General features: G+C 37.2%; 1 protein-coding gene across 11 annotated transcripts in view; it reads left to right on the top strand.

The window, feature by feature from the left end:
- The window catches only part of TRIM69 (tripartite motif containing 69), a 28,997-nt gene extending 15,062 nt beyond the window's left edge, over nucleotides 1-13,935 (top strand). For all 11 annotated transcript variants that reach the window (XM_074327817.1, XM_074327815.1, XM_074327814.1 and 8 more), the window contains 4 exons: nucleotides 1,666-1,899; nucleotides 2,655-2,677; nucleotides 2,760-2,884; nucleotides 13,339-13,935. In XM_074327817.1, the coding sequence (XP_074183918.1) occupies nucleotides 1,666-1,899; nucleotides 2,655-2,677; nucleotides 2,760-2,884; nucleotides 13,339-13,880 (924 nt within the window). In that variant the 3' untranslated portion in view covers nucleotides 13,881-13,935. The remainder of the gene's footprint in view (nucleotides 1-1,665; nucleotides 1,900-2,654; nucleotides 2,678-2,759; nucleotides 2,885-13,338) is intronic.
- Nucleotides 13,936-14,571: the final 636 nt, after the last annotated feature.

The raw sequence follows: 14,571 nt of genomic DNA, 5'->3' as shown, positions 1-14,571 counted from the left end.
AATTGAAGGATAGGTAACTTAGCTAAGTGACCTGGGTGAGGGGACTATGAAGGATGGGTTCTGAAGAAGAATGTTCGATGAAGAGTAAAGAGCATATGGAAAAGTCCTGAGAAAGGAAGTTAGTTGTTATGTTAAACCAATGCTATGAAAGCCAATAAAACTGGATCCAGGTAGGCAAGATGAGATGGCAGAGGCACATACAGGCCCAAACATGTAGGCTCTTGTAGATAATGTTAGAAATGTTGAACTTCACCCTGTAAATAATTAGAAGCCATTAAGAGGTTTAAACAAGACATGGCTTCATGTTATTTAGAAAATATCAGTCTGGTGGCTCTGCAGAGGATGAATTGAGCGAGACGAGGACAAGGATAATGGGTAGAAGGCTACGGCAGTGATCCCAGAGAATGATGGAGAGGCAGTGGGCGGGGGGGAAGAGAAATGAACGGCGTCAGCATATGCTTTGGAGATAAAAAATAACCTAGCTGTGGTGATTCATTGGATGTGGGGGCGAATGGAGATGCCACACAGACAGTTGGATATAGGAATCTGGAACTTAGAAGTTGATGTAGGCTGGAAAGAGGACATCAGCATCTAGATGGTACGTAAAGTTGTGGTAAAAGGATACCACCTTGAAAGAGTGCAGAATGAGAAGGGAAGAGAGCCCAGGACAGAGAATATCAACTAACTCTAATATTTAGAGCTTGGTTAGGGGAGTCAGAACCAACAAATAAGACTGAGAACTAGTGGTGAAATAGGTAGAAGGAAAACGGGAAACGTGTGAGCTAGAGAAAAGAGAGAGTTAAAGACTATTTGATGAGCGCAATTATAATGATGGACTATAGAATCCAAGCTGGGTAAGAGGGGACATGGAGACAGAAGAAGTTGAAGGAACAGAAATGGAGGAGTCAATATACAGGAGGTTTCAATGAGACCCCAAAATTGTTGCACCAGGGGTGTCTGAGTGAGTATAAAAAGTTATTTTTGGAGATGGTGCAATTGCTGGGTATGATAAAATCCTCATTGTAACCAAGAGGATGAGTAATAAAGGTGGAAATCACTAGAAATGAGGTGGATACGGAACCAAGAAGCCAGGATATCAGGTGGCTCACCTGTGAGGATGTTGAGGTCACCTAAGAAAAGAGCTGCAAGTGTAGCAGCTGTCAATTTCAGTGCTTCAAACATTTCCCATCTCCTGCTTCGTTTACATTCCCTGGCAGCAGGAGTGGCATCTCCCCATTTCCAAATTCTTGATTCGGGCAGTTCTTTCAGCCTCCTTATGGCCCGTCTAGCACCACTTAGTAGATATTGGTTTGCACTCCTGGGCAGGAGGGTGTTGTCATTCCTTCTAGAATGTTTGGTTAACCCCAAGTCTAATTTATTGTGGTATTGGTTACCACCTCAGTACTGCATTAGGAACCTACAGACCACTTTTGATTATTTTCATCCTCTGCTATTAAAGTAGCTGAGAAAGATGGAGTAAGTACCCCCCCGCCAATACAAAGGGGGGCTCCTTTTAGTATGGTTGAACGTTGACACTCAGCAGCCATGTTTATGCATTTTCCTGTTACGGTATTTCCAAGTTGTGTGAGTCCTGGTGGTGTGGGCCCCCACCCCCCAAGTGCTAGTCTCAGTAATTACCAAGGTGATGATCACGGACGTTTCCAGGAAAACAAGCGACATCTGCAGCAACACATCTCCTTGGAGTTTCTAAAGCTGCATCAGTTCCTGCACAGCAAAGAAAAGGACATTTTAAATGAGCTCCGGGAAGAGGGGAAAGCCTTGAATGAGGAGATGGAGCTGAGCCTGAACCAGCTTCAGCAACAGTGTCTCCTAGCCAAGGAGATGTTGGTGAGCATCCAGGCACGGATGGGACAGCAGGACTCCTTCGAGTTTCTCAAAGTAAGACTCCCTGTCAACATGAATGGGTGCACTACTGGGGGGGGGGGGGGGGAAGCAGAAAAGATGTAGAAGCAGCTTTTCCCCACAAGGGGAAAATACTGTGATAGCACAGATTCTCTGGGAGAAAAGCCAGAGGCTACTTTTGCCTTATGTTCAATAGAAACCTTTACTTTCATCCTCCTAGAAAAGAACAAAATGCCATTAATAACAGTGTGTGTTAATATTTTAGTATTTCTCCATAAAGAAATTTGAAGCTTTATTTCTCAAAAATAATGCAACTTATGTTGTAGCTTTGGCTCTCAGCCATGATAAATTTACCTGTTTGAGAAGTTGTTTGCCAGTCTTTGCTACCTGAAGCTTCACCTCTAAAGTGGCATCGGTTACCACCACAGCCCTCAGAAGCTTAATTATCCAGATTAAGGAAAAGTAGCCTTGAGGCTGGAATACGCACTGTGTGTTTTTCCTGAGACTATGTGGCAGTACACATAAAAATAGCTTAACCTTCACTTTCTTGTTCCATGTAAAATGGAGCTCTAGAATATCAGAGCAAGACAAGGCCCCCTTATATTGGGTTAGATGAAGGATGCAGATTAGAAAATGCATATGGAAGGTGAGAGGTGGCGACGGAATGGGGACCATCTGCACTGGCTCTCAGTATTGACAATCAAATTCTGGTGGTGGCCAGTGTCACCAAAGACATTTCTGGAGTTGATGAACAGGAATCTAACTTTTCTTCTTCCCCTTTCCTCTTCTAGGATATTACACCTCTCTTGGACAGGTAAGTGTTTCCATATGGTATTAATACCCTACGTTCAGTCCCTGGAGGATGTCCAAGAATAAATGATTTACGTTCCCTGCAGCTTGAAGCAAGGAATGAGGGTGCTGACACCCAGAGAATTTATCTCCAGGAAGCTGAATCCGGGACTGTACAAAGGTCCCATCCAGTACATCATGTGGAGGGAAATGCAGTCCACTCTCTCTCCAGGTATCAGTGGGTAGTGACGATGGGTTCTTGGCTATCCTAATCTATGTTCCATCTGTGGGACCTCTTCTGTGGCCCTAATTAGTACTTTAGATAGAGTCTAGGATGGGGGTAAGGGTAGAGTTTAGCCAAAAGAAGGCTAGTTGGTGTGACTGAATTTCTTTTGGTAACATGGCCTAAGAATTCATGGCTTTTTACTGGTAAACTGAGTCTGATGTCAGAATTACTTCTCAGCCTATGATTTTGTTTGATTGTTGTATCATAAGTGACAACCAATATTTTATCTTGTTTTGCTAAATCACTTATATAAATCCCTGGAGCTTCTCTGCCCTGGAGGAGGAGGTTACTGTACGTACTCTTTGAATGTAATAGGGTTTTTACAAATCCTCTTGTGTTTGATGTTCATAATATAGAGAATAATATCTTAGGAAATTGTTTAGAGATCCTAAGTGTTTCAAAAGAAAACCAGTAAGTTCCATAGGTGTGCCTAGAGCACTAAGTTTTTGTCATCCTGCAGATACCAAAGGACTGAGCAGGACAAAAGAACACAGATGGCATTTCAAGAACATAAAATAAAGTTCTAAATACAAATCTTTATAGAAATAAAGTTCTAAATAAAGTTTTTTAAATAAAATTCATATAGACTTATTATTAGTAGTAGTTACTGACTTAATGAGCATCACAAATCTACCCTTGTTAACAATTTCCCCAGGTAATTGACATTGAAAAAAGATCAGCTTTACTGAGGTACAATTATCATAGAATAAAACTCACCATTTTAAAGTGTACAATTTGATGAGTTTTGATAAATGTGTATACTTATGTAAATATTTCCAAAATCAAGATGTAGAAAACTTCTATCATCCCAAAAAGTTCCTGCATGTCACTTTGCTGTCAGTCTCTTCCTTCTATCCCCAGCCCCTGACACTCGCTAAACTGCTTTATTCCACTTTAGTTGTGTCTTTTCTAAAGTGTCATATAATCATAAATTATGTAGTCTTTTGGTCTGGCTGTTTTTTTTTTCACTTAGCATAATGCTTTTTGAGATTCACCTGTTTGTTGTATTTATCAATAATCATGTTCTATGCATACATAACAATCTGCTATTGATTCACCAATTGGTAGACATTTGGGTAGTTTCTAGTTACTCATAAGGCTATTATGAGTAAACTTGCCTAAACATTCATTTACAGATTTTGTGTTTTAATTTCTTTGGGGCAAATACCTGGTGGTGGGATTGCTGGGCTGTGTTAAGTGTATGCTGAACTTTGTGACAAACTACTATATATATATATATATATATTTTTTTTTTTTTTTTAAGTGGCGGTACCATTTTACATTCCCACCTGCAATGGATGAGATTTCCACACTTTCTCCACATCCTTGCCAGAACTTGACAGTGTCAATCTTTGAAATCTTAATCATTTATTAGATGTATAGTAGTATCTCACTGTGGTTTTAATCGACATTTCCCTAATGACTAATCCTGAGCATCTTTTTATTTGCTTTTTTGCCATCCATATATCTTTTTGGTTAAGTGTGTTCAATCTTTTGCTCATTATTTTTATTGGATTTTTTTTCAAATGTTGAGTTTTAAAGGACCCAAATTCTTTATCAGACATACGTTTTCAAATATTTTCCCTCAGTTTGTGGCTTGCCTTTTCATTTTTTTTAAACAGGGTTCGTGAAAGAACAAAAGTTTTTTAATTTTGATGAAATCCAACTTACCAATTTTTAAAAAATGTTTTTATTCTGTGTATCCTAAGAAATCCTTCCCTAACCCAAGGCCACAGATATTTTTTCTTATACTTTCTTCCAGAAGCTTTATTATTTCAGCTCTTATGTTTCAGTCTATTATCCATTTACAGTTAATTCTTATATATAGCGTAAGGTAAGATTCAAGGTTATTTCTTTCCACACGAATGTCCAATTGTTCCCACATAATTTGTTTAAAAGATTACTCTTTTTCACTACTGACATACTTTGGCACCTTTGTCAAAAATCAACTGTAAGTCTACTATCATCTCTCAGTTCTGTCAATCAACCTGTAGTGTCTATTCTTATACCAACAACACAAGTTTTTATTATTTTAGCTTTATAATAAATCTCAAAAGTAGGTAGTGTGATTCCTCCCTTCAGTTCATTAGTTTTGCTTCACGTATTTTGAAGCTCTGTTATTAGGTGAATACACATTTAGAATTGTTATGACCTCTTGATGAATCAGTCTAATTATAATTATAAAATGTTCCTCTGTATCCCCGCTAATAATATTCCTTTTTCTGAATTCTATTTTATCTAATATGTGTATCTTTTTCCATCATCTTATTTTTAACTCATTTGTGTTTTTATATTATATTTTAAGTGTTTAATGTAGCTAATATGCAGTTACACCTTGCTTTTTAAATCCAATCTGACAATCTCTGTCTTTTAATTGAGGTGTTTTGACCAGTGACATTAATAATAATCAATATGACTGGATTTAAATCTAGTATCTTGATATTTGTTTTTATTCACACCATCTGTTCTTTGTTCTTTTTTTTCTCTATATCTATCTTCTTTTGGATTGAGTGCCTTTTAGTTTTCCTTTCATCTTCACTATTGCTTTATTATGTATACTTATTTTATTTCATTTTTTTCTACATTTTTTGGTTGCTTTAGGATTTTACAATATGCATCTTTAACTTATCCCATACTATCTTCAAATAACAGCCCTTTACATATAGGGTAAAAAACTTACATTCCTCATCCTTTATGCTATTGTTATCATACATTTTATTTCTACACTCTAAATTCCAGATATATTATTTTTCTTTATTTAAACAATTACCTTTTAAAGAGATTTTTAAAATGAAGAAATATCTGTTACATTCACATTTTTACAATTTCTGGCACTCTTTATCTTTTTATGTAGATACAATTTTCCATCTGATATCATTATTCCTTCTGCCTGAAGAGTTTCCTTTAACATTTTTTATGGTTCAAGTATGCTGGTGAGGAATTATCTCAGCTACTGTTTTCTGAAAAAAGTGTTTATTTTACTACATTTTTTTGGAAAGATGTTTTCTCTGATATAGAATTTTGGGTTGATGGATTTCTTTTTTAGTACTTTAAAGATATCACACTACATTGTTTTCTGACTTGCATAGTTTCTGATGAGATGTCTATTATCATTTTTATCTGTATTTCTCCGTGTGTACTATTTCTTTTTTCTTAGGCTACTTTTAGGATATTTAATTTTTGTCACTTGTTTCCATCAGTTTGATTATGCTGGGTCTTGGCATCATTTTCTTCATATTCATTCTGCTTGTGGTTCATTGAGTTTCTTGAATCTATGGGTTTATCATTGTCATCACATTTGAAACAATGTCTATTATTATTTTTTCAATAATTTTTCACCTACCCCCCTTTTTTCTTCTTTCTGGGACTCTGATTTTACATATTAGACCACCTGATATTGGCTGACTTATCACTGGTGCTCAGTATTTTTAGCTTTTTTTCTCTGTGCTTCATTTAGAATAGTTCCTATTGCTACTCAAGTTCTTTCACCTTTTCTTTTGCAGTGTTTAATCTTCTGTTAATCTTGTTCAAGATGTTTTTCATTTCAGATACATTTCATTTGAGTCTTTATATATCTTCCATTTCCCTCCTCACCATGTTCATGTTTTCCTTTACATCCTAAAGCAAATGTAAGATATTTATGATAGCTGTTTTAGTGTCTTTGCTAATTCCATCACTGTTGTGATTTCTGGACATGCTTTTATTGCTTGATTTTTTTTCCTGACTGTGGGTCTTATTTTCCTGCTGCTTTGCATGGTTAGTAATTTATTTTCTTTTTAACAGACTTTATATTTTAGAACACTTTTAGATTTATAGAAAAAATGAGAAGACAATACATAAAGTTCTTATATACCTCATCCCCAGTTTCTCCTATTATTAATATGTCATTTTACATTTAGTATGATATATGTTTTTTACAATTAATGAACCAATATTAATACATTATTACTAACTAAAGTCCATACTTTTGGTAGATTTCCTTAGTTTTTACCTAATGTCATTTATCTGTTCCAGGATTCCATCTAAGATGCCACATCACATTTAGTTGTCATGTTTCTTTAAGCTCTTCTTGGTTGTGACTTACTTTCCTTTTGATGACTTTGACATTTTTAAGGAGTACTGGCCATGTATTTTGTGGAATGCCACATTATTGCAATTTGTCTAATGTTTTTCTCATAAGACCAGTGTTATAAGTTAGTAAGAGGGAAACCAGATAAAGTGCCATTTTCATCACATCATATCAAGCATACACACTGTCAATACAGTCTATGACCACTGATGTTGTAGTAGCTGAAGTAGTATGTGTCAGGTTTCTCCAGTGTAGTGTTACTCTTTCCTTCCCTTTTTTTATCTGTGTACTTTGGAAGGAAGTCACTATAAGCAGCCCACAGTGAAGGAGCGGGGAGTTATGCTCCTCCTCCTTGAAGGTGGACTATCTATATAAATTATTTGGAATTCTTCTGCATGACAGATTTCTCTTCTGGCTGGTAATTTTTTATTGGATGTCAAACATGATTAATTTTACATTGCTGTTTGCTGGATTTTGTTGTAATCCTTTAAGCTCTATTGGATTTAACTTTGCCATGTAGTTATTTGAAATAACTTTATTCCTTTTGACACTGTCTTTAACCGTTGTTGAGGCTTTTAAGCTTTGTTAAAATAGTTCAACAGCAGCCTTTAAATGAGGGCTAATTTAGCCCATTTTCTAAGGTAATGCCCTTTGAGTACCCTGCCTAATGTTCCACAAATTATGACATTTTTCCATTCTGGCTGGCAGGTTTGAAAACTATTCCCAGTCTTGTGTGAACTCTAGAAATTTTTCAGCCTGCTACTTTCTGGAGCTTCTTTTGCTGGCCCTAATGAGTTTCAATGAAGATCAGTACTCAGCCACATCCTTGAGGAAATCCCTTTGTAGATGTTCGAAAGTCTCTGCAAAGCTCCCTCCTCTGTGTTACTCTACTCTTCAAATTCTAGCTGTCTTGGGATAACAGTGTGTTTTTCTTCCTGTACTCTTTGCCCTGCAAAATCAAACTTTACTTCTAACAATCATTTAAAGCATAAATTGATTTTTCTTTATTTTTGGTACATTTTTACATCTAAGAAAAACAAATGGGATTTATTTAATATATGGCTATTTTACTAATAACGTAACTGTAGTCAAACCTTGGTAAAGTATGCTTCATACTTCTTATTTCTGGTTCTTTGCTGATTCTGCAGGTTCATATTTTGTCCTTTTTTGCCTAGAGGCTGTTGCTTTAGGAAAGGGGCTGGTGTTTTTTGTATAAATGGTCAGATAATAAATATTTTAGGCATGTGGGCTGTATGGTCTTTGTCAAAACTATTTAACTCTGCCATTACAGTGAAAAAGCAGGCATGGACAATATGTAAATGAATGGTCATTGATGTGTTCCAATAAAACTTTATCTATAAAACAAGCGGCAGGCCAGATTTGGCCTGCTGGTTGTAGTTCTATCAATTCCAATTTAAAATATTTTAACGTATTTCCTTTAGTTTTATGTGTATCAGTAAAATATCACCAAATGTACTCATTTATTCAACACACTCTGATAGAGGACCTACTACATGCTAAGCATTAAGTTGGGCTCCAAGCACATAGAAATAAGAGATATAGTTTCTGATCTCAAGAAGGAGAGACTATAGAAGACCAACTTAGCATCTGTATTAGCCATCTAGGTGAAAAATTATTAAGATCTAAGCCAAAGGCATGGGAATGGGAACGGAAAATAAAGAATAGATTCCAGAGACAGAATTCCAGGAGCTGAAATGTACCAGACAGTAACTGCTGGCAAGGGACAGAGAAAGGTAACATTAAGGATGGAAATATAGGAGATGCAGATGTTGGAGGGAATTGATGAGTTCAATTGTGACCATGTTGTGTTGAAGGACCTACAGAACAACTAAGTGAATATATTCAAATAGGTACTATTTCAACTGGAGCTTAAGAGAGCTGGCAGGGCTGAAATAATCAGTATAGAATATAGCTGAAGGAATTGATGTAAATGAGATTTCCTAAGGAAAATGAGAATATACAGTCAAAGAAGGAGCACCTTATAGAGAATACCAACAAATAAAAGGCAATGAAGGCCCCCAAAGAGATTGAGGAATTCTGTCTGGCAAGAGAAATAAGAAAAAAACCCAGAAAACGAAGTTGACACAGAATCTAAGGCAAGAGACTGTCAAGGAGAAGGTAGTGGTCATTAATGTCAAATGTGAAGGTCAATTTAGAAAACGATTGGAAAAGAGATGTTTTTGTTCTTTAACAACCATTGGTGACTTTGGTAAGGGCAATTTCAAGAGTGGAATGGGAGAAGTTATATTGTGAAAGGTTCAGGAGTGATTTGGAATGCGGCAGCAGTGGAATGAATAGGTCACTAACTGGAGAAGTTTCACTAAGAAGGGAAGCTGTGAGTGTGGGAACAGCGTCAAAGGAGGACTTTTAAAAACATACGGAAGGGAAGCAGCCTGTAGAAAGGCAAAAATCAACGGTACAAGAAAGGGGATTACTACCCTAGAGCCTCCAGAAAGGAATGAAGCCCTGCTGACACTTTGATTTTACCCTAGTGAGATCCATGTCTGACTTCCGACATCCAGAACTGTAAGATAATAAATTTATATTGTCAAAACACACACCACACCACACACACACACACACAGAAAGGGAATAATTAGTGGAAGTAGGGAAGAGTGAATGAGATCTAAAGAGAGAGCAAGGTACTGACTTTTCAGTTTCCTCTGCAGATGAGATAAAGATAGTAGAGGCAAACAATTTTATTAGGTGGAGCTTACAGTATGAGTTGAGTTGAAGAATTGAAGGATTCCTATAAGATGTACTGTAGTTTCTCTGTGAAGCAGGGGAAGAAGTCTTCTGCCTGGGGCTGAGAAGGGGAAGTGGTGGAATAGAAGTTGGGGGCGGGGTGAAGGGGATTGAGGGTTTGAAATCACTGTTGTGAGAAACTGGAGATGATTTCATTTGGGAAATAAAGGAATTCTGGGCAGCGCTGATGGTTAAGCATAAAGTGGAAATAATGACCTGTTGTGTTACCTATATGTAAAGTTTTGTGATTTTCCTCCTTCAGTGGGTCAGGAATTGGGATGTGAATTTGAATAGCTGGATAGATTCAGGGTTGGAGAGTTGCACGGCAGGTGCTGCAGATAAGAGAATAAAAGTGTGGAGGTTACTGGAAAGAAAGTGGCTAATGACAAGTTGTTTAGGGAAGGATTTTAAGCCAGGAAGCAGATAACTTAGAAAAATAAGGAGAAATCAGGGACTAGATTAATGAAGTCAAGCAATGGTTGTAGGGGGAGATGAGAGTGAGAAAGCTCAAAAAAATAAGAGAACGGGATATCTGAGTTTAAGGATTTAGAGAATGAATATTTCCCAGTAACTATGAGGTCCAGAATATGATCATTGATATAGACAGCTGAAATGTAATGGAGTCAAAAGTCACCAACAGTAAAGTCAAGGACCTGTAAGAGTGGGAGAGTGGCTATATCCAAAGGATAGTGAAGTCACTTGGGATGATGGGCTAGAGTTGGGGTAGAAAAGCAAAGTCAACCTAAAGTGCTGGGAGTGTGACAGGAAGTTTGTATATTATAGCATCAAATAGAGATAGAGGGTCATATGAAATGGAATGGCAAGAACTTCAAATGAAAAGTGATTTTTACATAAGGATGAGGAGAAGAGTAGGGGTCTAGACGTGGCAGTGGTGGCTACTGGATCTCTGGCATCTGAATTTAGAAAATAAATAGTCTTGTGAACTTTTGGAAGCTGTGTTTTTGGAGGAAGAAACAGCCAGGTTTCTGTTAGACCAAGGAAGTGATGAACGAATTCTGTAAACTAAAGATGCAGGAGAGTCAATTAGAAAGGGAGTTCCAAAGGGCAGAGTGAAAAGGTTGGGTGGGAGCTGTGGGAGGACGAGTGAAGATAGAGAAAGCAAAGGACAGGTAATGGGGATAGAGCATGTTATAGGATAAAGCACTGGAGGGGTCTACATTCTGAATGTTGGCCAAGGATAACGGGGATATGAGGCATGGTGGAATTAGATGGTGTCAAGATTTCAAATGGAACTTTGATTGAAGTTCATTTATTTATTTAACAAATAGTTACTTGAACACCTAGGAACAGTTCCAAATTTTGAAGATAAATGAGGGAACAAAACAGATGCAGTCCCTGCCCTCCCAGAGATTACATTCTAGTGGAGAAGATGGCCAATGAATAAATAAGCAATTTCACATAGTGATAACCACTGTAAAGAAAATAAAGCAAGGTGCACTCAATAATTATTCATGAAAAAAAATAAAGTTGGGCAAGAATGGAAACAGTGATGGATGGATGAACATGCTATTTTAGATAAAATGGCCACAGAAAATCTCTCTGAGGGGTAACTGCCCCCTCCCTATGTTTTATTGTGGAATTTCCAAACGTACAGAAAAGTTTAAAGAGTTTTACAGTGAATACTACTGTAGCTACCTAGATTCTATCAGTAACCTTACTGAACTTGCATGAACAGAGGCCAAAATGGTGTAAAAGAGTACACCATATGGGGAAATAGTGTTTGAGGACAAGGAAAGAAAGTGTAAAGGCCCTGACGTATGAAGGAGCTTGACATTTTCAAGGAACAGCCAAAAGGCAAAGGTGGTTGGATCAAAATAAATGAGGGCGATGTGGCAGCAGATGAGGTCAGAGAGGTGGGTAAATCATGTAGGTCTTGTTTGCTTTGTAAGGAGTCTAGATTTTATCTTGGGGGATGGAAAGCATAGAGTGTGTTGAGTAGAACTGGATGATCTCATTCATGTCAAGAACAGAACAGGTTGCCGATGGGCAAGAGTGGAAACAGAACAATTTAAAACCTTGCTATAGTTCCAGACCAGTGGTATTTGTGGAAGTTATCTGTGTATATACTATGAGTAGGCTCAGAATATTTTAAACGTGGAGCTGACAGAACTTACTGTTGGATTAAGTATGGCATGAGAAGAAAAGAGAGGACACAAAGCTAACTCCTAGGAATATTTAGAGCCAGTGCAGACTGAGCCAGCTGGAGGTATCAGAACCTTGGTGATGAAAGCAGACTAGGGTTCTAAAAAGGTTGGTAAGAAGCCTTTGTGATACCTCCAAAGATATCTTAGTCATCACATTGGAAAGAGTAACAACCCAACATGGATGGGGGATATGTGAAGGAGAGAAGATTCAGCCTGTCTGGAAAAATTTCAGGATTCTTCAAAGTCTCTTGTTGGAGAGAAATCCTTGGGATGATAGAAAACACAGGCTTTTCTGGAAAGAGATAGTTGGATTGAACTGCTGTCTCTTCCAAGTATAATTAAATCCATTAACAACAAATGTATGCATATATGTATCTCTGTCTGTGATGTAAACATACATAGCTATTATGATTCCTTTATCAAATTTTGTGCCAAGTTTCAATTATCTCACACCTAGAGTTTGTATCATCTTTTTGCTGGTTATGCTTCCAACCTCTCTTTACTTAGAAATTCTTTTTTTGTACTGCTGCCCCTTGATTTGTCTAAACCAATGCTTGCCAAATTACCTGTGATGAAGGACCAGTTTTTAAAATCTCAACCTGTCATGGACTGATATGTTTGTAGAATACAATACAAACTAATTACTTGAAAAAATGGAACTAAAAAAATAAATTACAAAGTGCAAGTCCAGTTTTTTAATTATTAGATTCAACTGACATAAAATTAACCTGTCAGATTGCTCCAAAAGTTTCTTAAAGTTTATTCCTAATTTCTCTACTATCTTATCCCAGACTGGTAACCGTACAGTTTGTAGAACACATTCTGATTAGCAGTGGCATAAAACGTTCCAGATCTCACAAGTCCCATTATTTATTAAACCAAATATAAACTTCTCACCATTATCCTCTAAACACTGTACCAGTTAGCTCCATCCTACCTGCCTCTAACAGGCTAGATTTTTATGGTCTATCCCACATAAGCTACTGTTTTTAACCCACTACTTTCTTGCCTCTGAATCCTGAATACATCTCAGTTATATCACAACTGAAATACTTACTTTCCTTAGAAAGCTTTCCTAGGACAAACTTACCTAATTGTTATATCTTCAGCATTTGTATTTTCTTACATATACTAGCACAGGTTTATATATTATTTGCATTATTTTTTTCATTAGAGCATAAATGGCTTCAAAGTAAAGTCTGATTTTTACCACAAATGCAAAAATGCCTAGAATATAGCCACATGGGTACCAAAACAATAAAAAGTGTATAAGTAATTACCTGCCTGTTCTAAGAGTATATGCGCATGGGGAGATAAAGTCTATGTAGCTGCATTTTTCTAAGGGAATTTGCATTCACCCCTTTTCTCCCATGCCCTGCTTTCTTTTATTTTCTTACTAGGCCTATCTCCATTGACTTTGGACCCTAAAACAGCTCACCCAAATTTGGTGCTCTCCAAAAACCGAACCAGTGTGTGGCATGGTGACATTAAGCAGGTAATGCCGGATGATCCAGAGAGGTTTGACTCAAGCGTGGCTGTGCTGGGCTCAAAAGGTTTCACCTCTGGAAAGTGGTACTGGGAAGTAGAAGTAGCAAAGAAGACAAAATGGACAGTTGGAGTGGTCAAAGAGTCTATCATTCGGAAAGGCAGCTGTCCTCTAACTCCTGAGCAAGGGTTTTGGCTTTTAAGACTAAGGGACAAGGATGACCTAAAAGCTCTGGATTTGCCTTCTTGCAGTCTGAAACTGACTAGCAACCTCAATAAGGTGGGCATATACCTGGATTATGAAGGAGGGCAGGTGTCCTTCTACAATGCTAAAGCTATGACCCACATTTATACCTTCAATAGCACTTTCATGGAGAAACTTTATCCCTACTTCTGCCCTTGCCTTAATGACGGTGGAGAGAATAAAGAACCATTGCACATCTTACATCCCCAGTAACTAGCCATACTCTTGTGTAAGTTCAGAGCATTATTAAAGAGATATTGAAATAGTTTACCAGCCTCACTCGTTTCTCTTCTCAATTATCGGGAAGTCTGGAATAATGAAAAGAGGATTCACAAATTGAACTCCATTCTCGGTGTCCTAAGTGGATTTCACTGGAGCCTTTCAAGATGTCATTCTAATTTGCTGGGGTCTTCTATGATGCGGGAGCCTCTCTCATGAGAGTGATCATTGTGATACTGAATTTGTGATGCTTAGGAACTCTTTTCCAATATGCCCAGAAATTCTATTATGCTGTCATTATTCTCCAGCATGACTCAATAGATGAATTTTCAGAAGTATGCTCTTCTTCCTATTTAATTTTCTTTTTAATATAAAATTTGCAACACATCTCTTTTCTAGAATTTGTTACTGTAATTAAAAAAAAGAACAAAAAAAAAACTGCTCCAGAGATTTAAAGAAAAAAAACAGAAAATGGTCTGGGCCAGTTTATAATTTTGTCTTGAATTCTCTCAAGATATTTTTTAGTCCAGTGGATCTCTGACTCTTTCTCAGTCCCTTTTTCATGCTTTATTGATCTATGAAGGCACTTGTTTTTCTGTATTCAAATACATGTATTTCCGTCTGCTATGTCCTTTTCATCATTCCTGCATATAATTTAAATATCAGTATTTTTCATTTTGTCCTC

This window comes from Rhinolophus sinicus, linkage group LG03 (assembly GCF_036562045.2).
Source record: "Rhinolophus sinicus isolate RSC01 linkage group LG03, ASM3656204v1, whole genome shotgun sequence".
NCBI classification, from domain to species: Eukaryota; Metazoa; Chordata; class Mammalia; order Chiroptera; family Rhinolophidae; genus Rhinolophus; species Rhinolophus sinicus.
Note: the sequence above shows the minus strand (reverse complement) of the source record. Positions and strands in the feature narration are given on the sequence as shown.